Source organism: Fusarium tjaetaba (assembly GCF_013396195.1).
Source record: "Fusarium tjaetaba strain NRRL 66243 chromosome Unknown NRRL66243_c0000178, whole genome shotgun sequence".
NCBI lineage: Eukaryota > Fungi > Ascomycota > Sordariomycetes > Hypocreales > Nectriaceae > Fusarium > Fusarium tjaetaba.
Window position 1 is genome coordinate 6,637 of NW_023501374.1, and position 24,740 is coordinate 31,376.

The window sequence follows — 24,740 nt, forward strand, 5'->3', positions numbered from 1 at the left end:
GGAATGTGATAATTACAGTACCAGGAATCGAAACCTTTCGATATTGTAGTCTAGATCTATTTCGTTGACAACATTGTTGCGTTCCCTTCGGGTGAAGTAGTCTTCTTTTGGCAATTGTCTCGCAAGCTGAGCCTGAAGCCTGTCACACGGAAGCTGTAGGCATGGAGTCCAACGTTTATTGGCCATTTCGCGTATCGTGTGCCCGGACTCGATGGCCGGGAGCTGCTGTTATCAGTCCTTTTCCCCCACACTCCAACAGTCCCCTTCATGTTGCCCCGTGTGCCGCAAAGAGACTCACACGAGTCCCACAAAGCTGCAGCCATGGATATTGACAGTATCTTGAAACGCAAGCGCTCCTTCTCCAACGATGACACTAATGATAGCCCACCGTTGAAGATCTCGAAACCAGAAACTCTTAGTGAACATGTGCAAGAGCTAAAAGGCTCTGTGAAAGGATCCGTAACTTCACTCATCGGCGAAGTGGGCCAACAACTTCTGCACAGCATCGGACAGGATCGCTCGTCACCTGGGTTTGATATTGGCGGAGCTTGGGTGACGAATATTCGGCCGGTTGCCCTAGATGCAAGTGGCGAGGAGGTTGCCTTGCACTTCTCACCAAACAAAGCTTCTAGCCTGACTCCTGATGGCTTGTCGCAGTATGGACTACCCACCCCAGATCCTTCGCCTTTGCCAAAGGAAGCAGATCCTTTCCTTCTCAAATCTACGACTTTGAACTCCACAGTCACTGGAGCTCCAGTTTCCCTAGAAAGCCTTTCCAACTCAGCCTATGTGGGTGATCTGAAGCTCTTTGGCCTCATCCCATCCAAGATTTATGTGTACGAGCACGCCGGCAGCTTGCTGCACCCATACAACGAGGAGGTCAAGATCGCAGCAGGTGAAGCCATATCGCTGGGGACTTTCATACCCTCCCTCAAAGGAAGTGAGTGGGATATGATCTCACTCGAGAATCCGATCCTTGGTTTCCAAGAGGAGGTGACACTGGATGGCCTCCGCAGACGGACTAGGGGACTTTACTTCGAGACCGACGTGGCGTTTCGGGGAGCCATGCAACCCGTCTCAGACTTCCTTCAGGACTTCTTCCATCAGGAGAAACCAGCCATCCGCTTCAGCACCTGGCTGGGTGGAAGTCGAGATTATGCGATCCCACTAAGCCCCCCTTCCTTCGTACTGCGTGGCTCTTTAGAGCATGTGTCAGTCAACGTGCTCGATATCCTGACATTTCGAGAAATTGGCGTCGAGTTAAGCGGGTACCAAACATACCGCCTTTCCATGGGAGGAATCAGCACCTGGCAATTCGAATACGGCTTTTTTGGCGAGGTTGATCTTCGTGTTCCTGGCAGCGTTATTCCCCTACAGGTCGAATACTACCTCCGAAAATCCCTACACTCTTGGCTTCTACAGCTTCGCCTCAAGGACAATGAGTGGAGAGATATCTTCGGCATTAAAGATCTCAATGTAGGTTGCAAATAATTCTCGCTATCATAGTAGAACCTAATCGATTTCTGACTGTAAATTGTTCTCCCAGTTGTCTGAGGTTTCTCTGGAAGCTGAGATCCAAACTTTCTCCAAGGAAACGGCATTTTCCGTGAGAATTGCGGCGAACCTAGATCTAAGGAATACCAAGGTTGGCGTGCGCGGTTACTATTCAAAAGGTAAAGCACTCCCCAACAAGCATTACTGAACAGCCTATCTAACGGACGTTTTACAACACAGATTACTATTCTCTCGAGGCGTACATCGGCGATTTGACATTGCACGATGTTGGCGAGATCTTCCACGAACTGATCGGAATAGAGATGGACAAGTTTTCCCATGACGTTACTTTACAATCCATGCTTCTATGCATCTCATCCAAAGGATTTGCGCTCCGTGGCGAGGTGACCATCAACGGCCACACATCGACAAATGGCTGCTTGGAATTCTCGCGAGACGGTATCGTCCTGCAAGGCAGCATTGGCGACATCGAATTTGAGCATGTTTTGATCAAGTCCGCATGCTTGGATGTCTTCATTTCCAGCAAGCTCGACACTCAGTGTGCACGAGCATCCAAAGTCGACATCTATGGTCAGGTTAATATGCACAGCGTAGAGCTTAAGGCCACGCTACACACAGAAAAGACTCCAGAGGGTGATTTCCGCTGGACCATCTACGGCGAGGTTGAAGGCGACGTCACGACGAGCAAGATAGTCCCGGACCTAAAGGGGACCTTTCTGGACATCTCATTGAAGCATCTGGCTTTGATTGCGTCTAACCACGAGGCTCCACTGGGATCCTACAAGGGAATCAACTATCCGGTCGACAAAGGCATCCAGTTTTGCGCTAGTATTGATAGGTTTCCTCAGCTTGAGGAGCTTATGCGCGGTAGCGTCAAGGGCACGGTTTTCCGCGCTGCCCTGGTCGACGGACAATTTGCGCTGAGCATTATCTTCCCTGCAGACAGGACCATGACATTTGGAAAGCATGTATACACTGGACCACTCATGATCGAGATTGTGAAGTCCGATCTCGAGTTCCAAATGATCCTCAAGGCCCTCCTCAACTTAAACTTAGAGACGCAGCCCGATCCCCTTCAATTCTCTCTGGGACTTAAAGCAAGCTACTCCGGTGCAGCTGCGTACGCGCAGATGTTGACGGACTGGACAAATCCTTGCGACGTCGGCAGGCAAATAACTGTCAAGGGCTGTGCCCTTGATTTCGGCATCGTCTATGCTACCTTCTTCACGACCGGTTTACCGGGTACTATTGGTCTCGCCGGGCAGATTATGATTGGACAAAAGGAGGCCAAGCTTGCCATGAAGCTCAGTCAGAACCCCAAGGAACAAATCCTTGTCGCAGCCGTGAAGGATTTAGGAGTTGTAGACCTTGTTGAATTTGCTTCTCAGATTTGCGAGTATCAGCTCCCAAAGCCAGATAACCTCCTGCACTTCAACGATATTCAACTATATCTCTCTACCGGCGCGTCAATTGGAGAGACATATTATCCCCCAGGTGCGTCACTCAAGGGTGACATAACTATCTTTGGTAAGAGAGCGAAGTGCGACTGCACTATTGGCAAAATGGTCAAGATCATGGCCACCATCGAGCACTTCGATTTAGGACCTCTCAAAGTTAAAGGAGCCACGGGCGAGTACCCAATCGTGGATATAGAGCTATCTTCATCTATCCAACGAGTCCTCATTGATGGTGCTGTCGACGTCTGGGCACTGTCGGCTGCCGTTCATCTCGAGGCTGAGGTCTACCCTAAGCCAAGATTTGACTTCGGTTTAGAAGTGTCGTTGTCAGACTGGTTCAAGTTCAAGCTAGAGGCTAAGCTGGCCGGTGAAGTTAACTTTAAGGATCTCTCATCGCTCGCAAATGCCGACTTCACAATCTATGGTCTAATGGAGCAACATATCCTCGATAAAATCATTGATATGCTGGACAAGCAGATCAAATCAATACGCGATCACACAGATTTCAACAAAGCTAAGAGGGTCCTTTCGGATAAGGAAAATGAGTTCAATTCAGCCGTCGAAGCAGCTCGTAGTAACCTCTATGCAGCTAGACAGAACTGGGAGCTTAAGGAACGGGATATCATCTCTGCACTGGATAGTGCCAAATACGATGCGCAGAGCTATAAGGGGCAACTTGAAGACAAGGTCGCGTCGGCAGAAAAGTCTTATGCTAGCGCCATTGTTGCTGCTATGGCGAGGCTAGATCAAGCTCGTCATGACTCGGCCACCACTACTCATCTAGCCGAGATAGCTCTTCAAAAGGCGCACTTTCAAAGTCAAGAGGTGATCCGCCAAGCACAGAGTGGCCTTATTGAAAAGCGTGACGCCTTCAAGTTGAAGTTTGGTAGCGCTCGCTCTGATCTTGAACAGACTCGGAGGAGCTTGGAAGAAGCTGTCGCCGTGGCTGACAAGATTGAGGAAGGTTTAGAAGACATTGACCACCGTCTGCTCAACGCATCGCTCTTGGATATGCCGCCTCTGCTAGCAGAGAAAGCGGCTAGTGTTGCTAAGCAATTGGCCGCGACCTCGGCGTTAGAAGCTATCCGAGCTGCTTTCCATGCGGCGGAACTGATCCTTCAGCGATCAGATTTCATCGCTGCGGAAACCGCAATCGCTACAGACGAAGCTTCTTTGGAAAGCCTCGTAAAGATCGAAGACGCTGCGATGACAATCGCCAGGACCAATTTTGAAGAGCTCAAATCGCAACAGGACAAAATGGTGCAGTGCGCAGCGCAAGCCTTAGAAGATGTCGAAAAGCGGTCTTGCGAGCGGGGCGCTGCAACCCAAGCCAAAGCCGCACTCGCGGATAGTCAAGAAATAATGGAACTCATGGTGTCTGGTGCCGGGAAGGCTTTCGACGACAGGTTCAATTGTGCAGAACATCTTGCCGTGATCTCGGCCGAGAAGGCCTTGCAAGCAGCCTTGAACAACACGGTTGACATTGAGCTTGCCCGGCAAGCCTGTGAGCTTGCTGAGCAAGACTCATCTAGCTTTGCTGACGATATCATGAGCGTTGGGTTAAATATTGGCAGGTGGATTGCTAGCGCCGCAGCAGACCTCATCAATATTACCAAGATCGAATTCTCGGGATCGATCTCGAGCCTGGTTGCGAACGGCCCTCCCCTAATTGTTAATGTGCAAGGGAAACTGCTCGATCAGGATATTAACTTGCATATTAACTGGCAACCCAACTTCAATCTGGCCGAGTTTATCAAGGCTATCTTTCGTGATCTATGGGAGATAATCAAGAATGTTGCCAGCGATTTCCTTAACGAAATTAAAGCTAAAGTGTTCGAGGTTGCGGAGGATATCGCCGAAGGTGTCGTCGAGGTAGCTGCAGACATCAAGGAAGGTGTTGAGCACGCTGTCGATGTGATTGACGACGTCGTTAGCGATGTTGAAAGTGCAGTCGGCCATGCAGCCGATGACGTCGTATTAGTGGTTGACGATGCTATGAGTGATATCGGATCGGTGTTCAACGATGCCGGTAGTGCAGTCGGTCATGTAGCTGACGACGTTGTATTTGCTGTTGACCATGCTATGAACGATGTCGGAGGTTTCTTTAATGATGCCGGCGATGTGGTTACGGACGTAGGAAACGATATTGGAGATGCATTCAATGATGTGGGTCATGCGATATCGGACTTTTTTAGCTTCTAGCTGCTTTGCACTCTTTGCTTACTTTCGATCTTTTAATATGTGGTTTATCTCAAAAAGCCCTTTCAGTATACCTCGATATTAACTATAGTCTGGTGGTAAGGGGCTTGCCCATTTGGGCAGCAGCTTTTACGACGTTTGGAATATCCTCGACACTTGCGGGCTGGAGGATCTCGGAAGGGTTCATGTCGCGGCTCACACCATAGGTTGACGTAGCGTAGATGTTGTTGGCACGATTGTAGGCAGCTGTGCCGGGGAAGAATTGGTTGCCTTGGAAGGATGGCTCCATTTTGATGGCAATAGTCATCAAAGAGAGTAGAAGTAGCCTTTTGTGATGAGTTGTTGGGCGATACGGAACAAAGGTAGCTGGTATGACGTTTTCTCTTCATACCTATTACCCAAACCTCCATGAGAGGCCATCTCACATGTGAAATATCGCACAGGTAGCCAAACCACTCAGCTGAACAACTAGAATGCATCTTCCGCCTCTTCTTGCACACTTGCATTCTAATATTTTCAGCTCCCATCTCACATGCCAAGCACCAATAATCACAAGTAAAAACTGGTTGAGTGCCCGTTTCATTGCAGGTATGTGACAGACCAACATGGCAAAGCGCACTAAAGTATGGCCGATCTAGACTAACCGGGACGGGCCGTATGCGCAAGAACTCGATCGCGCCCTCATTCTTGGCTGCGGGGAAGTTGACGTGCCGGTAAGCCACAGGTGTTCAGCTTGTCAATTCAACGCTAGCTATTGGTTAGGAGGGGATGCTGAGACCGTTTTCAGTCAGCCACTGAACGTAAATATGGGTAGATCATCTGGATTGAGATATGTGAAGTTCTTAGCGTGTTTCTGCCGCGTCACGTTGGATGGGCAATTGTGCTTGTAAGATGAACCTTAACACTGAGTAGTATGGCAACGGATGAAGAGCCTTACTACTTTCAGTGAGCTATTGAGGTAGGCTTGTACTGCTGTGGTATAGATCGTCTGTGAAGAGGCATGTGAAGTGCACATTGAAAGTTAGATAAGTGTCGGTATGTGTCTAAACCGGTAGACCGGCAACGCGAGGACAATCAACTACTTTTGAGCGAGTATAAATTCAGTGAGTGTTTCCTAGACAAAATCCATATTCCTCGCCAAGTCCAAAAATCTCAATACACTCAGACACCCTTCAAACTACACAACACGCATAATGGCCCCCAAAGAATCATCGCGTGCTGGTATCCATCTCGGCGTAGACTTCCAATACGACGAAGTCAACTTCGATCCTACCCCTCCACCTCCAAAAGACGACCCCGATCCTCCTCTGGGTATCTTGGCCAGTTTCACCGGAGCCTGGACAGGAACTGGCTTCAACAACATCTTCCGCCCAAACTCCGTCGCCCCCACCACCACTACCTTCACCAATCCCGTCCTCCCTGCCCCTCCCACTCCTCCCAATGTCTCAGTTCTCGAACTCAATTTGACGCAAGAGGATCTCGTATTCTCTAACCCGTTGGGAAAAGTTCCGAATCGTGGTCTTGAACAGCAGAATGACATTATCATCAATGGTGTCACGTATCTTCAGACTGTGAATGATGTTACCAATACTGCTACGGGGAGAGGTGATGGTGCCAAGACGGGTATTCACACTGAGACTGGGTTTTGGTTGAATGTTCCTCAGACTAATAATAATCCAGTGGAGGGAAATACGCTTGTTAGGCTCGGATCTATTCCTCATGGAACTACCGTCAACGCACAGGGTAATCCTCCAGTCGTAACGGATGGACCACCGGACATTGGCCCGCGACCAATTAATCCTTTTGTCATTGGAAACCCTAAGGATCTTCAGATCATGCCCAGTCAGACAGTTTCTTCGAATAACACAGCGCGTCTGCCTCAGGATCTCAGTCTCTTCATTGAGCAAGGATCCATCACCCAGGAGATTCTTAACAATCCGATTCAAATCCTTCTCGACATCAACAGTCAGCTCAACATCACCAAGACCAACACTTTCACAGTCTCTACCCAGTTTGCTCCAACACCAGGCGGCGGAACAGCAAACATCGCTTTCCTCGTCGGAGCTAGTAACCAAGGTCCTAATGCAAACGCCGTGCAGATGGAGTCTACATTCTGGGTTGAGATTGTCGAGTCCGAGATCACGGTTCAGGACTACACTCCAGGGAAGCCTCTTCTTCTGCAGCCAGCTTATAAGCCGATTCAGGGCAAGACAACTCCTCCGCTGCCGACATTCTCTGTCACGCCTCCTGGTCCTGTCACCGGCCCTAAGACGATTCCTGTGACTTATACACAGATTCAGTACTCGCAGACTGTGAACCTTAACTTCTGTGGGTTGACATGGCCGCATCTGTCGCTGGCTACGCTGGTTCCTTCTCAGCCTATCGAGGTTGATTATCCGTCCTCTTAATGGAGGAACTATTGATGGTATTGGAATACACGAGGAATCGAACTTGTGAGACACGTTATTAGTTCGTCCGGGAAAATGAATGGATGAAAAAGAAAGTCCGTCAACCTATCCTCATCGTTACCTATACATACACGAAGTAGCTATGCACGTTCGAATTCTTAATACAGTGTTCTGTCAACGGCTGAGACTATTTACTTGCGAAGTCACGTCTTTCTGTTGCTTACGTAGGTGCCAGTCTCACCCCCAACTGTAATCATGAATTGTGAGGTATTAACCGTCCTTCTGCAACTCAACTCTATAACCAACAAGTTCAAGCTTCTCAACCTTCCTATCACCATCCTTCCCAGCCTCCGTAAACACAAAATGGTCATGCGACAACAGCTGGTACACAATGCGATCCAAGGACGCCCAGGTATTACAGTTCCCATCAGGCCAGGCCAAGAGCGCATTAGCTTCCTCGTTATCCTTCTCAGACCCAGCAGTGAACATCATTCGCCAGGATGACTCTGTATCACTCTGCAGGCCAGTAGGATACAAGCGGAAGCGGACTTCACCCGGTGGTGTCGGAAATGTCGGTGGTAGCCCAATGCTGAGATACGTGCCCGCAATGTCAACACCTCTGACTGTCCAATTCGTGATGTGGAATCCAGGCTCATCATCGACTGAGAGAGTGAGAGTAGAGTTCGTCTTAGCGTCAGTGTATGTACCACCATAGACTTTGGCCGCTTCATCCTTGCCAGCCTCTTCCACCGCGGGAAGCAATTCCCTTACGATTCCTGTGAAGAGAGTTTGGAGAAGACCACCACTGACCTCCGGACCAGCGTTGAAAAGGGTGACGGTGAGGTTATAGTCTGGGATCAACACCATGAGCGAGTGGTACGTGGTGATGTCGCCGGCTTTAGTGTTGAACTCAATGAGGCGGCCGTCTTTGGTGACGTTATCGGCACGGAATATTTCCCAGGGTTCTCCAAGTAAGATACCTCTTGATGAAGTGCTTGTAGCAGGCTTCAGCCACTTTCTTGTTTCAGCGGGACTGAGAAGCTTGTTCTTGAGGATAGCGTCCCCAAAAGCCATTATATCATTAATAGAAGAGTAATATTCTCCGGCACTAGTTAAACTGGTCAATGTTTGTCACCCGATGTATAGCAGCTGGGTCAACTTACGGATCACCATAGCCAAGGGTTGCGTTCCACCACTCATCATCAACAGGGATGAATCCCAAGGAGTCATCGGGCTTTGAGTCAAATGTGTGTTTCATTCCAGCAGGAACCCAGATTTCCTTCTTGATGAACTCTCCGGAAGGCATACCACTAACCTTCTCAATGACCCATCCCATTATGGCAAACCCCACGTTTGAGTAAACGGGGTTTACGGCGTAGGGTGCGTACACAGGAGGCCTCTCGCCGAACCTTGCAAAGAAATCTGTCTAATTAGCAGGTTTCAATCGTGGAAGGTATGGGATCTTACCTTCTTTGGTGCACTCTGGAAGACCTAAAAGACCTGAGCAGTTGAGGCTTTTGGATGGATCAGGTGGCGGGTAGCCAAGCTTTGTCCAGTCTCCATAAGGCTCGACATCAGTTACCACTAGACATATTAGCACAACATCACTTCTTGTTTAGATGAATACTTACTGTCAGCTGGTATGCCGCCAATGTGAGATGCTAAGGCCCCGATGGTGACTTCATCCCAGTCAACTGCCCAAACAGCATCTTGCTTTCGAGCTTGTTTGTTCAGTGCCCGAAGTTCAGGAACGTATTTCGTAACAGCATCGTCAAGATCAACCTTGTGAAGTTTCAACAGAGCCAGGACGGGAAATACCTTGGAGAGACTGGCCAAGCGGAAGACAGTGTCGGAGTCTACTTTGTCAACTCCCCGAGGATCAACATTTGGGGGCGTATTGGCAAATTCGAACATGTAGTCATCTTCGTAGGTTGATTTTATGGCGACTGCTATGGAGGACAGGTTGTATGTAGCTGTCTCTTCTTCCAGTCTTGCTTCGATAGCAGCTACTGCTGACTTGACTGAAGCATGGTTGGAAGGGTGGACAGGGGCAGGAAGGACTGGACCAAGAGGGGGACAGTGGCCTCCACGAGCTGCGAGGGAGCTCCCCACAAAGAGAGATGTGTAGAGATAATACTGAAATAGCTTCATATCGACTGAGCTTCGACCAGACTGAGAAAACGGGAATAGCAGGCAATGAGCTACTTATTACATTTATACTAAATCAAGTCCTCTGAAGACCAACGGCTAACGGAGCAATATTAAGCCTTCTCCGCGGACAAAGGAATCACGATGATTCACAATATTGCTTACTCCCCCGCAAGTCCAAGTCATGAGATATCCTACGTAAGCTTATGGCGTTCGAAGATGACGAAGGAGGCATAAGACGATGGCAGGAAAACCGCCGGATCAGGGCTTCGATTACCCTTCTTGGATTCTACCTCCCACGTCCATTAAGATTTATTGCGTTTATGACTTACAAATCACATAACGTGGGGCTGTAAAGCTGTAGAAAAGCATATATCGAGATCTTGCAGTGGGAGATCATGGTGTCTTGGCGGTAAGACGGTGTCAGCTGTGCGGCTCAATTAGGCTATTCACAGCCGCTGAGTGACGTAAGGACTGAGTGGATAGGTTCCTGTTGGGCATTCCTACGGAGAGATTTATATAATTCTTGGCTGCTTTTTAGATCCGAGGGAGCTGATGTTCTGCGCGGGCGCGTGGATGGACTCATGTCATTCATTAATATAATATGTATAGTAGTAGCTTATCTAGACAGCATCACTCCGTCTAAAAACGAAAAGAATATATCACGCAGAGCTAAATCCTCCCGCGAGTAATTAATGTGTGACACAAGGTTCATCATCTAGAGCCTCCTCGCCTGGATAATTTGGCACTGTACTTAACTAGCCTGAGGACCGCAGAGCTTGGTGAAAGTGATGTCATCAACATTGATCGTAAGCTGATCATATTCTCCAGAGCACTGCAGAACAAGCGACAGGTCAGCCTGAGCAACTGCGCTGCTTCCGCTTGACCAGGTCTTGCTCTCGGCAGTCCAACCGCTGTACCCGTCGGGATATACACCAGGCAGGACATCGTCTCCAATCTTGGGAATGATGCTGCATCCGAAACCAGCGCCGACGTTGACGCCGGAGAAAACGCCCCAGTTGTAGCTCAGTCGGTAGGTGCCGTCGAGGTTGGTCAGAGTCTGGGAGATCTGCGCGTCGCCGCCGCCATTGGAGAAGACGAAAGAGCTGGAGTGCTGTTAGCGCGGGTGAGATGGAGAGATGGAGTGGGATTTACATGGCATTGGGAGCGGAATTGGCGCCGTCGGTGATGATCGAGCCGTCGCCGGACCAAGGCGATTTACTGTTGGCGCTGTCGTCGAAGCCGGGGTTGACGATGACTTGGGTTTCGACGCAGGCGGGCTCTTCGGTTGTCGTCGTGCTCTCTGCGGCGGCAGTGGAGGTGGTATCTTCCAAGACGGTAGAAGTCGTCTCCACAAGGGCAGTTGTTGCAGTGGTAGCCAAAGAAGTAACCGTCGTATCGGAAGCGATCGTCGAAGAGGCCTCAGCAACGCTCGTCATGGTCGTGGGTCGACAGGGGCCAGCTTCGGTTCCGAGAATGGCAAAAGCCACAGCGATAATAGAACAGCGAACCATTTTAGCGATTGGTTAAAAGAGTGGAAGTGGCTGAGACAGCGTAAGTAAGCGAGTGTGAGGGTGCAGAACAGGTTCAACGTTTTTGAGGGCGTTGCGCCTCCTTTTTAAAGCCCGCTGTCAGATTGTCAAAAACGCTCCCAAGGTGGTGTCGGCTGGACGCGAATTAATCGTTGGCGCCGCGCTAATGCCAATAGTTTAGAGGCTATTGAAGTCGAGATTGATGAAATCTGTGAAGTTGTGGGGACTCATGATGTGTACCTTGCATTTGACGCGCTTCTAACGCAGTTGAGATGGGCTGCAGACCAGGGTATCTCAGCCCCAGATAACATGGTCGAGTGTGAATGGACCTTTGTGCCTGAAATAAGTAAGCAAAAACGCATCTGAGATACAACTTTACTATTGGATTAACAGATCAAGGAATCTTGGGCCCCATGGCATTGTTAGCAACATCGATTTTCTTCTCTCTTAGGCCGCAAGGATAGAGAGACATCCAGATCATTGCGAACACTAATGACGTCGAGACAGAACTCGATTATCCATGACAAGAATTAATTAGCTCTCTGACCCCGAACAGATTCTCGTCAGTGTCCAGGGCGTTCTTGTGGAGACAAATCCCTCCTGTGTTCACGTATGCCTACATTAAGCGACGTATCTTATTAAATGACGTCTGTCGGAGTTCTATAGACTTTTTGGGGATGGGATTTGTATCTCTAGAGAACCCCGAAATTACTTAGAGTCGCACTGAAACCCCACGGGGAAACCTGCCAAGCTTCCGATATGTACGGGGATTCTAAAATTGTTCTAGGGGAGTCTACTCTGTAATGACAGCAACATGCCTGCAAACGAGGACATCAAGTCTGGCAGAGGATCTGGCAGGAAGCTGCGACTTTGACGGAATCCATTTCTTGGAAATATGTTTGCATTATAGTATAAAATGCAACTTGCTTCGGAGGATATAAAGTGAACGATGCTGGGTAATATGTGACATCAAGCATGGCTCTGTTCGAAAGCCAGAAGCCATAGCTCAATCAATCATAAATCTTCTATCAGACGCCCATTGTACCACATCTCGCGCCTCAAGTCTCTTCGGGGACAAGTACCGAGTTCCCGCGCACGAGAGAAACGCTATCAACAAGGAAGTCGTACCTCTCGCCCTGGTTGACAATGGCAGAAACGCAAAGATCAGTCGAGTCAATACTTGGGCCAGTATATTGGAACGTGTTGGAGTATTCATGGTACTGGTTATCCCAGCTGACTGGTTGCACTTCCGAGTCAAACACCCCATCGATGGAGAGTTTAACCGAGTTGATGTTGTCGTCGCAGTCGAGGTCCTCTCTCTCTCCAGCGTCGTAATAAGTACAGCTCTGTGCGAGATGTGCCGCGAAAGTGTACTCGTAGCCCTGTTGGATGTCTACCCGCTGGCAGATTTTGGCTGTGTTTCCACTGTACGGTCCTGGGAGTTCTCTGTGGCTGATTAGCAGAAGGAATAGGTGGACGGGGATGCTGGGGGTACGTACGCGCACTGGCTCCCTTGGTAGCAAGCAAGGCCCCGGACGAGGACTGCTGTGGTTCCGGTACTCTCCCAAGGTGCGAGGGTAGCATCCTCGAAGTCGCCGTTGGGTGGAGTCTGTGCACTCTGGGCGGGAGATGTTGTGGTAGTCGTTGCGTCTTCGGTCGTGTGAGTTGATGCCTCAGCGGCAGATGCCGAAACTTGGAAAGTTGATGACTCCAGAGTTGATGGCTCCAAAGTTGTTGACTCCAAGGTTGTTGACTCCAAGGTTGATGACTCCAAAGTCGACGTCTCAAAAGCCGAAGTCGACACCGTCACAGAGGTTTCGACGGCGCTGTCAGACTCAGCAGTAGTGGTAGTCTCTTCAGAAGCCACTCCAGAAATAGTCGTCGTTGCGATTTCCGTAGTGGCAGATCCTACAGCCGTCGCAGTATCTGTTTCGCTGGACCATGACGACGTTGCTGTAGTTGATCAGGGATGGGGCGCGCAAGCCTAGCAATGAAATGAGCTTCGGTGACAACGCGTCGTCTCAGGCACTTACGCGAGCGGCGCAAAGCCCAGCGCTGAGGATTAGAGGCCCGAGGGTCGTATAAACACGCATCGCAGCAGAATTTCAATGGTAATGAGTGACTAAAAAGTGAAGCAGAAGCGCCAAATGAATGACAATAAATACGGCCGGGGAAGAAGAGAGGAAGCTGAAGCAAAGGGGAAGAGAAAAAGCACACTTATCATTTATTATCAATTGGCCAATGTTTGGTTGGGCTGAAGATTCGAGTTGGAACTATTGATTTAAGCGTGCGCTAAGCCTACAGAAATGGCTAGTGAACTCAATAGTCTCTGCAAAGCCCCTACTATTTTTATCATGGAATCTTAGACCACGCCGCGAGTGATACGGAGTACAGAAACAGAATATAAAGAAAGTAAAAAGTGGTATTAGGTCTTTCTTATGATATATTACCACTGGCCTGAATGAGACTTCGTAAAGTCGACTATAGCCTCGATGTCCTCTAGAACCGTGGGTCCAGTAGGGTTCCAGCCCAACACCTCTTTAGTCTTTGCACTCGAGACAATGTTGTCAGCCAAAGCTCCGAAATGAAACCAGCCAAAATGCCCCGGCACCTTCTCTGGAGGAATGCTGATAACAGGAATATCCAATTGTTTGCCAACTTCGGTAGCAATATCCTTGACGGTGACACTCTCCTCGGCAACTGCATGGAAAACGGACCCAGGCTCTGCTTTTTCGATAGCCAGACGGTACAGTCTAGCCGCATCATCACGATGACCAGCGCACCAATGATTCTGGCCTTCGCTAACATATGCAGAGACGCCCTTTTCAAGTGCAACGTTCACAAACGGGCCCATGAACCCAGAAACTCCTCCGGCTCCATGCGTCGTAGGAGGAAGTCTAACAACACTAGCTCGAACACCTTGTTTGGCAAAATCGAGACACACTTTCTCAGACGCCCCACGAGCTGCCGCAAATGGGTGGCTCATATCAGGCTCGTCATCCTCATAGCCCAGCTTTCCCTGAGTGAGCATCATGGTACCGGAAGTAATGACCATGGCACGATTTCCGCCGGCTGCAACCAAAGCAGAGCCCATAGCAGTGATGGCCGCACGGTCAATGACGCAACAACCAAGAAAATCGGCAAAGTTGTGCACGAATGCCAGATGAATGACGGCATCAGACACAAAAGCACCCTTCTTGAGAACTTCCAAGTCCTCAATTGTGCCAAAAAGGGCTTCGGCGCCTTGAGTCTTGAGCTGTTCGACTCCTTTGTCGCTGCGGGCTAGGCCGAGGACAGAGTGACCGGCAGCTAGTAGCTCTTTGACGACAGCTGAGCCGACAAAGCCTGTTGCGCCTGTAACGAAAACACGCATGATGATAGGTAGTTTGAATGGATAGCCTTAAAAATGAAAGACCAGCTTGGTAGATGATTGAAAGACTGTTTCTTTACGAATTTCGATGACTAGAATAGGATGCACTGTCTCGTGTAGAACAAAAGACGTGGCTCATGAACTGCTTTTATATTCATTATCTCTTCTGCCATACTTCTCAGCTCTCTCGGATTACCGGCACCGTTAACTATTCTCATGACGAAAGACGATACCAATTTAGACGTAAAGACACCTGGTTCAAGATGCTTCTCTTGTCTGACTGGGACATTTTGATCACAGGTGGAACTATCGTCGACCAATCAAAATGGCGCAATCCCGAGCAGAGGTTAGTGGGAATTTGCTTGTTATAAATGGAGATCACATCAAGTCTAGTCCGGGCGGAGTTATTGATCGGTCGGATTTAAGAACGTGCTAATGTCCGCAAGAACATTCTTTATCGGCTTATCAACATCAAGACCTTGAACAGCGAACGAGAGCCTGTCAAGTAGTTTATTAAATATTTATCAATTATGAGCTCACCGACTATTGCAGTCACCAAGAGGGGGGGAATAAAACGTGGTCGAAAGTCGCGATTCGGTTGTCGGAACTGCAAGTTGAGGAAGGTGAAGGTGAGTCAATGAGGAGAGTCTATCTCTTAAACCTTTGTTGACTTATCTTCGACGACTTAGTGTGATGAAACGAGGCCATGCTGCGACAAGTGTCGGATTTATGGCGTCATATGCAACTTTGGGTTCAACATACCGGATTTCCAGTCACTTCCCGAGGAACAAACCAAGAACATGCCAAAGCAGCTTACAAGTCCGTCACCACAGTGGTCTATGGGTAGCTGTGTATGGGTAGCAGATGAGACAACTTTCTACATGCTCAATGCTCATGACCAAGACCTTTTCAGTCGTTTCCAAAGCAGAACTCTGCAGTCTCTCGGCTGGTTGGAGACTGTAGAGACAAACAATGGCCATATAATGGAGCTATCTTTCGAAGTGAGTACAAACCCAGAGTAGTAATTGAGCAGCTTACAATTATCTTACAGCGCCCATTCTTATTGCATGGTATGTTGGCCGTGACGGCTGTCCATGATCGCTACCTTGGAGTAACGCCATCCCGTCGTCGAACATTTTGCGAAACCTACCACTGGTCTCAATGCACTTCATTATTTAACAAATCTCTGGGCCAACCTATCGAAGAAGAGCACAAGGATCCTATCTGGGCTGCAGCAGGTATGCTTAGCATCCTAGCCTTCTCGTCCATTAATACGGGTGCCTTGGAGGAAGCCTGGCCTCTTGGACCGCCAGACTCTTCAGACCTTGAATGGCTACGACTTGGAGCGGGAAAGATGAGACTATGGCAATTATTAAATCCACTACGAGCATCGAGTGTCTTCACGCCAATGGCTGACACCTTTATTACAATGCATCAGTCCCTGCCCATCAAAGGGACTAATGGTGTACCAGTGGAGATAAGACAGCTTTGTATGCTTGAGGAAACCTCTACGGCAGATAACAATCCTTATTTCAGGGTTGCACATGGCTTGTCTGAAATGCTAGCAATACCTGCTGGCCAGACTACACTCGGCAAAGCGATGAAGGTCTCAACCAAGATACGGGGCGAACTTAAAACGTTACTGGAGGGGAAAGATCCGATAGCTCTTACACTCTTATACTTATGGTACACTAGGGCACGTGAATGTAGGTGGTGGATAGATATTCGTGCCGCGTATGAGATGCCTGCTATTCGCGCCTATTTACAGCGGTATTGTCAAAATTGGGGACACGTCCAAGAGCTTTTGTCTGGGGTGGATAAAAGGTCTTCATAATCTTCTAGTTCGAGAAATGGGATTTAATTAGCTATTTGGAGCTTCAAGAAAAAAGTAACGTATTTCTTTGCGGTCGCGTGATTGCTAGAGCCTAGAGGTAGTATCGGAAATTCTTATTCTCAAAGTCCGTCTCGTCAGTCGCCTCCATCACCGCACCGGGCATGGCATCTCTATCTGGTGACTCAGCATCAATGTAAACTCCCTGAGCCTTGTCGCGCCTCGCGTTTTCCCAGGCCAGATATTGCCTGAAGGCAAGAATCAAACCGATGAGGATGCAGAAGATCACAAACAAGGCAGTAAAAGCCGTCTGCAGGAACACACAGAAATGAGTCAGCCTTCATACGAACAAGAAAGGGCGAGAATCTGTTCTTACCCCGTATTTTGGTGCCTCTGTTGGAATGAAGAACTGTGGACCAGCAATGTTGCCTGCACAGTATCCAAGGAAGAAGACAGCGTTGACCGTTGACTTCTTGGTGAAGCCGGCCACGTTGCTCGAGACGAGGCTCAGCATCATGGGGAATACGTTAGCGCACGACGCGCACAGGATGAGTCCTATGTATCGACCAGCATTGTTTGTGGATGGCAGCTGACGGACCAGAATGGTGCCCACAAGTGAAAGAGCCGAGGCACCTGCGGCAATGAGACAACGAGATTTGCGGAATCTCTCGGCCAGCGACGCAGAAAGGAGAACGATGATCACATTGTAGGCAGCTAGAGGCATGCCGAGGAGGAGCGACTGTCGGGAGTCAAAGTTCAAGCCTCTGATGATTAGAGAGCTGAACTATAAGAGTGACATGTGTGTTAGCAGAGTCCAAGTGTATCGTATGGTAGAGTTGTTGAGCGTCAGCTGCGTGTATGACTTACGTTAGCAATTACTCCATTACTCAGGGACACTGTAGTGATGACAAAGAACTGAAACCACGTCTTGGGGTCTAGCATCGCCTCGAATAGCTGTGCATTTGACCACTTGTTCGTCTTGAAACTCCTCTGAGCCACCTGAGGCCTCTGCGTCGCCCAGATTCTCTGAGCTGGGTTGAGAAATCTGGCTGTCGCTGGCGTGTCCGGAAGCCAGATGTACAGAACGACAGCCCAGCCAGCTGTGATTATGCCGAGAACGATAAATAACCACTAAAACGCCCGGTCAGTCTTTCGTGAGAAAACAAGTTCGACAAGAGTTAGGCTTACTCTCCATGGGGCGAGAGGTCCGCCAGTGATGAAGGTGCAGCCATAAGCAATCAGACTGCCGATAAGAGATCCTACGGCGTTACCGACGAACCAAAGACTATGACGCCTCGCGTGCTCTGACGGCTTGTACCAGAGTCCTGTGATGAGTGTGAAGCCAGGACTGATGGTGGCCTCAAAAGCACCAAGAAGCACACGTAAGGAGCAAAGGGCTGCGAAGTTCTCGCCAGCAGCATGACAGCCGAGAACCACCGCCCATATCAAACTGGGTTACAATCATTAGCCTTGGCCGGTGGTTAGGGGGGAAAGTGAGCTAACATGGACGCTGCCAGGACCTTGGCAATCGGGAACTTCACGAGAAGTACGGAGACGGGATATGTGGCGCCGAGATATCCAAAGTAAAAAGCACTATTAAGCCAGGGGAACTCCTGGCCAACTAATTTCTACAATGCAATTTGGTCAGTGGTCACAATCCTGAACTCGTCTCTGATCAACACCAACATACCGTATCCTGGATGATACCGAGGAGAGAGGCAGTATTCAAACTGCTTTTATCGAGATACTGCAGTATGTAGATAGCTATGAGGATAGGCATCAGGCTGTGCGGGTTTTGTGTCAGTGGATAGGAATCCGTAGATTCGGTATTGAAGTGCACTGTTCAGATACTTACTGAAGGTCAATTCTCCTGACTAGAGGCTGTTCTTCAACGTTGGAGATAGGGAGATCATCATCCTGTTCCATCACCGACAAAGCCTTCTCATCAGCAACCTCAGGTTTAGTGTCCGGATGCGAAGCCATGTTGTCTTCTATATTAGGCTGTTAAACGTGACAGTTGGCACTTGGCTGTCTTTCAATATACTTAGTGAGATATACTGACGAGCAATTGCTTGACAGGTGGAGTAGGATCCTTTATATCTATCCCAGCAACATGGCATCCGAAGCGACACTAGACTAGACTAGCTCAAGCATTTCCACCAATTCACACTAATAACAAGACGATAAACTAAACAGGAACTCGGTTATCAATTACCCCACCACCTTTATCGAAATCGACTAGCTAGTCAGACGGGGACTGGTCAGATTGGTTAGATTGGATAACCGTAGACGACGAAGCTGATAGCCGGTGTAATCGGAGACGACCGGTTAACCCGATACATCGCCAGTTGATCCACCTTTTAAGCCCAGCAACCCAAATTCCCCAGCGCTGCTCGTCACGCCACCACTTTCTACCTACAACCCCTTCCTCCTCGTCTGCGCTCTCCGGCTGAAAGGAGAGTCCTGTTCTGCTTGGCAGGCGTCGTCGTCGTCAACAATCACCTCTCCACCTTTCTCAGACGACGCGAGACGACGACCTGGATCATCCAGTAGCACGAGAACGATGCCCGGTGATTCAGCACAGCTAATTAAGGTGGGGAAACGACAGAGCAAAGGGCGATCTAGATTAGGTGCGTTGAGCAAATGAGAGTCGTATCCCAGCGAACCCGCGATAACCTTGCTGAGGCCGTCATGCTGACCTTGCACGTCTATCATTACTTTAGGGTGTCTCACGTGTAGGGCAAAGCATGTCAAGTGTGATGAGCGCCTACCCATCTGCCGGCGGTGCGAGCGGCTGAATCTCAGCTGTAGTCCATATTGGACTCTCGAGGCCGTTTCGTTTTCCAGGAGATCATCCTCAACGTCGTCATCACCTCGGATCTCGCAACCTAGAAGAGGTCTTGTAGCTGATGACAATGGATCTACTGTTCAGGAGCGCAGCCCCCCGAGCAACAGCCAGGATCCACCAAGCTGGGCTGTCTTGGATGATCTACCTGGCGATACCACATCGTCTGAGTTTCCGCGAGACTTTCCGCGAGACGAGGTGCTAGGCCCATCTCTTCCCGTCAGTCTGGTATCGGCTCCTGCATGGGCTCATTCCCCAGAATCATCAGCTCTAGGAACTGCGCCCTTTTCAGATAATGGAGGAGCCATGGATTACCTCGTGACGCACCTATCTCCAGGATCACTGTCCCTTGTCAACCACATTGGTTTGTCGCAGATCCATATTCTAGGTCATGACAGCCTCACTCTTGGCCATGAGGAATATGAGGCTCTGGGCCACTATCAGAATGGATTCTGCTTGGTACATACCTCCAAGGCCGCCGCCTGGTCTTTCCCCGTGCTCCTACTACAGAAAGTCTCTTACAGCGCCATCGCTTTGCGCTACGCAGTTGCTGTCGCGCTTCAAGATCTCGATGCTCGACGCCATACCGAGGGTCTTACTATTAGTGGACAAGAATCAGCGCTGGCGTTATCTCACTTCACTCGGGCATCGTCGGCATTCCGAGAAGCCATACGGCAATCAGCCAAGCCTGTCGACCACGTTGAGACCCTCGCTACATTCTACTTCCACTATGTCTACCTCACCCATCAGCGCGCTGTTGATAAGGAAGAGCTGCATAAGCTCAGTCAGGCTGTCGTGCGCTATCTCCAACGTTCATCGATAGGGGATGTGTTGACCAGATCGACGGCGGAGGCAGCTACGGCCATTACCCCTTCTATGCGTAGCTTCTTGTGTCGCTTGCTTTTATGGGTTTACAGAGAGGATGTTTATGCGATGGGGTACCGCTGCGCTGGCGAAGTTGCGCGATACATGTCGGACTGTCCGAAACTTCTCCGACGACTATGCGTGGTCTCGCGGCCAGCATTGCAGTTGAACTGGGGTACTTTGTACCCAACTGAGCAACGCCTGGACGACGTCTTCTCGGCTCAACATCTGGACATGCTAGTTCGCATGCTCCAGCTTCAGTTTCAGATTACAGAGTTTGGGTGGTCAGCCATGTCAGATGAATGCTCAGGCACACCAATATCAGAAGCGAGGAACGCGGAGATAGAGGAAAAGCTAGATCTCATAGAGACGGTAAGATGTCACTCAGGACTTGACCATTTTGACACGTGCTGATGCTACCTTATCGCAGGACTTTTCTGCTACGTTCCAGATGATCACGATGCCTGACGATAACAATCCGAACTCGGCATGCGATCTCGTTGAAAGCGCTGCTGTATTCGTGACTATCTACTACGCGTGGAAAATGATATATTACCGATGCGCAGGCATGCCTGAAGGTAGGATCCAGGACATTTTGGCCATGCTTATGCAGGCAGCCCAGCATACCATACGCAAGGTCCATCTCAAAGATCTACGAAGAGCACTTCTGGCGGCTGTGATTGAGACCAATAATCCGATTCACAAGGACTGGATCATAAGCAAGCTCGGGCCGCGCTGGAGATTGGTGCTCGAACATGCGCTAGATAGGCGTTCTCGGATGGGGCAGCACCTCAGTATCTGGACACTCTATGAGATGGCCTCGGATACCAGCGGCATTTGGTGAGATGGCGGCTCCGGAATCCCAAGTTAAGGGAATTGAAACGACCCTCGATCGAAGAGGCCTTAGATTGGAATCTCTGGTATCTGGGTGAGCGGGTCTCCAAGGCCCACATAGTGAGTGCCTTTTTAGACGACGAAGCTAATGACGGTGGATCCTTTAGACGATGATGCCGTCTGTCACCGAGGTCGGTCGCGATAACCAGGCCATCATGTCTCCTCTGGATGTTGGAGACAAGCTTGAATGAATGTTGTTGTTGGTATTCATATCTAAACCTGGCTCCTGCTTCAGCAGACCACGGAGCAGCTACTCAACCCCTTCAGAAGTCGACTACCCATTATCTCCTCGAGTATAGCAATACGTGCTCGATAAGATGGCTACCATTACCACTATTACACAGACCACTAATCCTGGCACGGAGACAGAAGCTGTCACTGTAGTGGATAGCGAGAGCACCGTTGACGTAGTATTCAATGCCGTCGATCAGCAATTAGGTCCTCTACGAGAGATCAACAGTGCGGTATGGCTTTCCTCGTTGCTTGCACCAGGCACCAACTGACGCATTACAGATACACAGCAACCCCGAGCTATGCTTCAAAGAGTTTAAAGCCCACGATAACATCACAGCTCTTTTGGAGTCCCTTGGCTTCGCCGTAGAAAAACATGCCTATGGCCTTGACACATCTTTTGTCGCAGAGTGCGGCCAGGGGGGTCGCCTGGTGACCATCTGCTCTGAGTATGATGCCCTTGAGGGCGTCGGTCATGCTTGTGGACATAATCTCATTGCCGCCGCCTCTATAGCTTCTTTTCTCGGCATCACTGCTGCTCTTAAGAAATCTGGCGCCCCAGGTCGAGTACGCATCCTAGGCTGCCCTGCTGAGGAGGGCGGCGGTGGCAAGATCAAGCTCATTCATGCCGGCGCATTTAAGGATGTCGATGCTGCACTCATGGTTCATGCGAGCACGCCTTTGGACATTCCTCAACCTGATGGCGCTGCGGCCGTCGGTGGTAGGTCGGTGGCCATCTTCCGAGGTATCTTCACTGGCGAGCCGGCCCACGCTGGTGTAGTCCCATGGAATGGTATTAACGCGCTAGATGCCGCGTCGTTAACCTACAGCGCGATCAGCATGCTACGCCAGCAAATTCGACCTACAGACCGCCTCAATCTTTACATCAAGGAGGGAGGACAAATGACTAACATCATTACGGCCAGAAGCGTAGTGGAGGTTGGCGTGCGTACCCTCACTCTGGGAGAGAACGAGAAGCTTCAGGAACGGGTGCGAAACTGCTTCAAGGGAGCTGCCCTTGCGACTGGGTGCAAGATTGAGTTCGAGTCAGTGTATGTATACTCCCAGCCCGCTATCATGACCAAATTGCTGACGATGGACCACTTGGACAGAATGGACACGTACGCCGACCTTCACTCCAACGAGCCCCTCTGCAACGAGTTTACAGATATAATGTCACGGCACTTTGATAGCCACTTCCACGGCGATATGCGCGATCCACACATCTCGGGCGGTGGCTCAGATTTTGGAAACGTGAGCTACGAGTGTCCATCGCTGCACCCTCTGTTTATCATCCCAACCCTGCCGACCGATAACGTGCATGCTCCTGGGTTTACAAGGGCGGCTGGGGAGCCTGCCGCGTTCGATGCAGCTATCAAGGCAGCAAAGGGAATTGCACTATTAGGGGTCAAGGTGTTAGCAGATGACGAGTTTGCAAAGAGGATGAGGGAGACTTTTGAAGAGGACATGACGAAATATCAATAGTCAGACATTATAATGCAAATGTATTAGCAAGTTTATGCCCAAGGCGAAAAAAGAAAGAACTTGCTTAGGTTGAACAGTCTATAAAACGCAATATAGAGAGTGAGGTACCAGCGTTGTTTGATGCTTGCACTTTGCAGTACCCTTTACCCATTAGCAGAATGAATCTTTGGGAGTACAGTATTCTCTCTTGACCGCCCTGCGAAATGTGACAAATTCTGCATTATTCGCTGTGACATAAAGACATCCATGAACGATATTCTCATGGAATCCATCCGTTCAATCATACAGAACTGAGAAAGGCATGATATTGGCCAAGATTCGCGGCTGAGGCTGTTGGTGCTGACACTATCTCAGAACCTACAGGGGAGCACTTGGGATGAAAACCCCACGTTTCGCATCTTGGCGCCCGCTACTGGATGTCACCCAACCTTGCCAGGGGGTTTCAAGTTTCAGGTGAAGGAGAAGTCATTTAGAAGCTGAAATTACGGAGTATATCGTTTGTTACTGTGTAAGCGGCATTGGTGACGAGTCGTGCCTGGTATATTACATCAGCCCATACTTGGAGGGCTTCCTGACAGTCCCCCCTAACAGTTTGAAGTCACCCCAATTCCTGTTCTTCATTATGCAGGTTGATCAATCCAGGTTTGCTTTCACAAAGGTTGTCTTGGGATGTGACGATCAGCATCTTTGAAGCCTCGATAGATTTTCGGTTTGTTTATTGTACCAAGACACCGGCACATCATCCGTGCTTGGCGATGCGAAACCTGCATATTGCCGCTAGAAAGCTTGACCGGGCTCATCCCAGTCGCACTGTAACGAAACGACCTGAAGTTTATATCCGTAGCTTGTCATTGACTTGGGCATCTTGTAGCTGCAAAAAACTCCCGAGATTCCGCCAGTACGCCGCAGTAGCCACCATCTCCATGTCTAACAATACTCACTCAACGCTTTGTAGTTATGTCCCCTTTTGTCTGCATACGTCTGGCCCAGCAGTGTCAGGGACAGTGTCATGCTGTGAGAGTCAGCAGCGATATCCGCATCACTGCAGTAGGCCCCCAAACCCCTGGCTCAAAGATAAAATCATCTCAGCTCTTCAATCAAACCCCGAAACTTCTCGCAAATTGATCTCAATCGCCCGGCAATTCGTTTGCCAAGCCGCGGTTTCAGCCAGACCCACGTATGCCATGCTGTCGGATATTGGAATCTCAACGGTTTTAATGTGGTATTAATCGTGGATATAATGCTACTCTGAAGAGTCAGTTTATGTATGATCCAGACAAATGCTTCGTGGATCCACCAAATTGTCTCACTTAAAGTATTGCTAGTCTGCGAGATCGGATCGATGTAACCATTTTCTTGATCTAGTCAGTGCATCCAAATGCTAAGTCTCAGGGTAAAGTTATGCCGTGGAACTCGGCATTCAATTAGAGTGCAGCTGTGGCTTGGATTTCCTTTTCTTACTGGTCTCGTTCACCCTCGTTCACCCTCTCGCTTACACCCACGCTAAGCTATATCCCGTATCGTAATAAAACATTAAACCATCCACAATCGCCTTGCGCTCCAATAAAAACACATTTTCTAGAAGACTACCCTTCGGAGCCGCACGAACGGTCCAACGGCCTTCCCTCCGCAGCAGCCGGCTATCGAGGCCTGACAGGGATGCACCCGCTTAGTTTGATTGGCATCCCGCCAAAACTGTCAAGTCTGAAACACAGTAGCGCAAACTATCACGGTAAACCGGCATCAATAACACGATCGTGATATTAGACGGATCGTTGAATGAAACCATCACGCCTGTGCCTTTCGATTTCCCCCTCTCTTGTCTGTGAGTCCAGACCGATTCTGGAGATATGGCAGTTGGGAAATACAGGGGTTCGGCATTGGAAACAGCTAGGGATCGATGCACTTAGTAAAAACCTCGTCAGCATCGTGAACCTAGTCAGCTCATCAGCAAGGAAATT

The 24,740-nt window shown here is 49.5% G+C and overlaps 9 protein-coding genes across 9 annotated transcripts; 4 read left to right on the forward strand and 5 right to left on the reverse strand.

The window, feature by feature from the left end:
* Positions 1–321: 321 nt before the first annotated feature.
* FTJAE_8298 (uncharacterized protein) lies at positions 322–5,174 on the forward strand (the record flags this gene model as incomplete). Its single annotated transcript, XM_037355098.1, has 3 exons — positions 322–1,476; positions 1,547–1,673; positions 1,735–5,174. The coding sequence occupies 3 exons, from the start codon at positions 322–324 to the stop codon at positions 5,172–5,174; spliced, it is 4,722 nt and encodes a 1,573-aa protein (XP_037204599.1).
* An 82-nt stretch (positions 5,175–5,256) lies between these two features.
* Positions 5,257–5,460, reverse strand: FTJAE_8299 (cytokinin dehydrogenase 3; the record flags this gene model as incomplete). Its single annotated transcript, XM_037355099.1, has 1 exon — positions 5,257–5,460. The coding sequence occupies one exon, from the start codon at positions 5,458–5,460 to the stop codon at positions 5,257–5,259; it is 204 nt and encodes a 67-aa protein (XP_037204600.1).
* Positions 5,461–6,364: 904 nt separating this feature from the next.
* FTJAE_8300 (uncharacterized protein) lies at positions 6,365–7,579 on the forward strand (the record flags this gene model as incomplete). Its single annotated transcript, XM_037355102.1, has 1 exon — positions 6,365–7,579. One exon carries the CDS (start codon positions 6,365–6,367, stop codon positions 7,577–7,579), a length of 1,215 nt encoding a protein of 404 aa, XP_037204601.1.
* Positions 7,580–7,849: 270 nt separating this feature from the next.
* Positions 7,850–9,730, reverse strand: FTJAE_8301 (beta-lactamase 2; the record flags this gene model as incomplete). The annotated part of the gene is made up of 4 exons (XM_037355103.1): positions 7,850–8,696; positions 8,743–9,001; positions 9,047–9,163; positions 9,211–9,730. 4 exons carry the CDS (start codon positions 9,728–9,730, stop codon positions 7,850–7,852), a joined length of 1,743 nt encoding a protein of 580 aa, XP_037204602.1.
* Positions 9,731–10,481: 751 nt separating this feature from the next.
* Positions 10,482–11,241, reverse strand: FTJAE_8302 (uncharacterized protein; the record flags this gene model as incomplete). The annotated part of the gene is made up of 2 exons (XM_037355104.1): positions 10,482–10,833; positions 10,883–11,241. The coding sequence occupies 2 exons, from the start codon at positions 11,239–11,241 to the stop codon at positions 10,482–10,484; spliced, it is 711 nt and encodes a 236-aa protein (XP_037204603.1).
* Positions 11,242–12,317: 1,076 nt separating this feature from the next.
* FTJAE_8303 (alcohol dehydrogenase) lies at positions 12,318–14,632 on the reverse strand (the record flags this gene model as incomplete). The annotated part of the gene is made up of 4 exons (XM_037355105.1): positions 12,318–12,705; positions 12,759–13,167; positions 13,293–13,381; positions 13,710–14,632. 4 exons carry the CDS (start codon positions 14,630–14,632, stop codon positions 12,318–12,320), a joined length of 1,809 nt encoding a protein of 602 aa, XP_037204604.1.
* Positions 14,633–16,554: 1,922 nt separating this feature from the next.
* On the reverse strand, positions 16,555–18,443 carry FTJAE_8304 (vitamin H transporter; the record flags this gene model as incomplete). Its single annotated transcript, XM_037355106.1, has 7 exons — positions 16,555–16,770; positions 16,837–17,244; positions 17,328–17,591; positions 17,649–17,910; positions 17,964–18,088; positions 18,151–18,244; positions 18,316–18,443. 7 exons carry the CDS (start codon positions 18,441–18,443, stop codon positions 16,555–16,557), a joined length of 1,497 nt encoding a protein of 498 aa, XP_037204605.1.
* Positions 18,444–19,023: 580 nt separating this feature from the next.
* FTJAE_8305 (uncharacterized protein) lies at positions 19,024–21,013 on the forward strand (the record flags this gene model as incomplete). Its single annotated transcript, XM_037355107.1, has 3 exons — positions 19,024–19,090; positions 19,367–20,541; positions 20,600–21,013. The coding sequence occupies 3 exons, from the start codon at positions 19,024–19,026 to the stop codon at positions 21,011–21,013; spliced, it is 1,656 nt and encodes a 551-aa protein (XP_037204606.1).
* Positions 21,014–21,380: 367 nt separating this feature from the next.
* On the forward strand, positions 21,381–22,779 carry FTJAE_8306 (amidohydrolase; the record flags this gene model as incomplete). The annotated part of the gene is made up of 2 exons (XM_037355108.1): positions 21,381–21,527; positions 21,577–22,779. The coding sequence occupies 2 exons, from the start codon at positions 21,381–21,383 to the stop codon at positions 22,777–22,779; spliced, it is 1,350 nt and encodes a 449-aa protein (XP_037204607.1).
* Between the last annotated feature and the right edge of the window lie 1,961 nt (positions 22,780–24,740).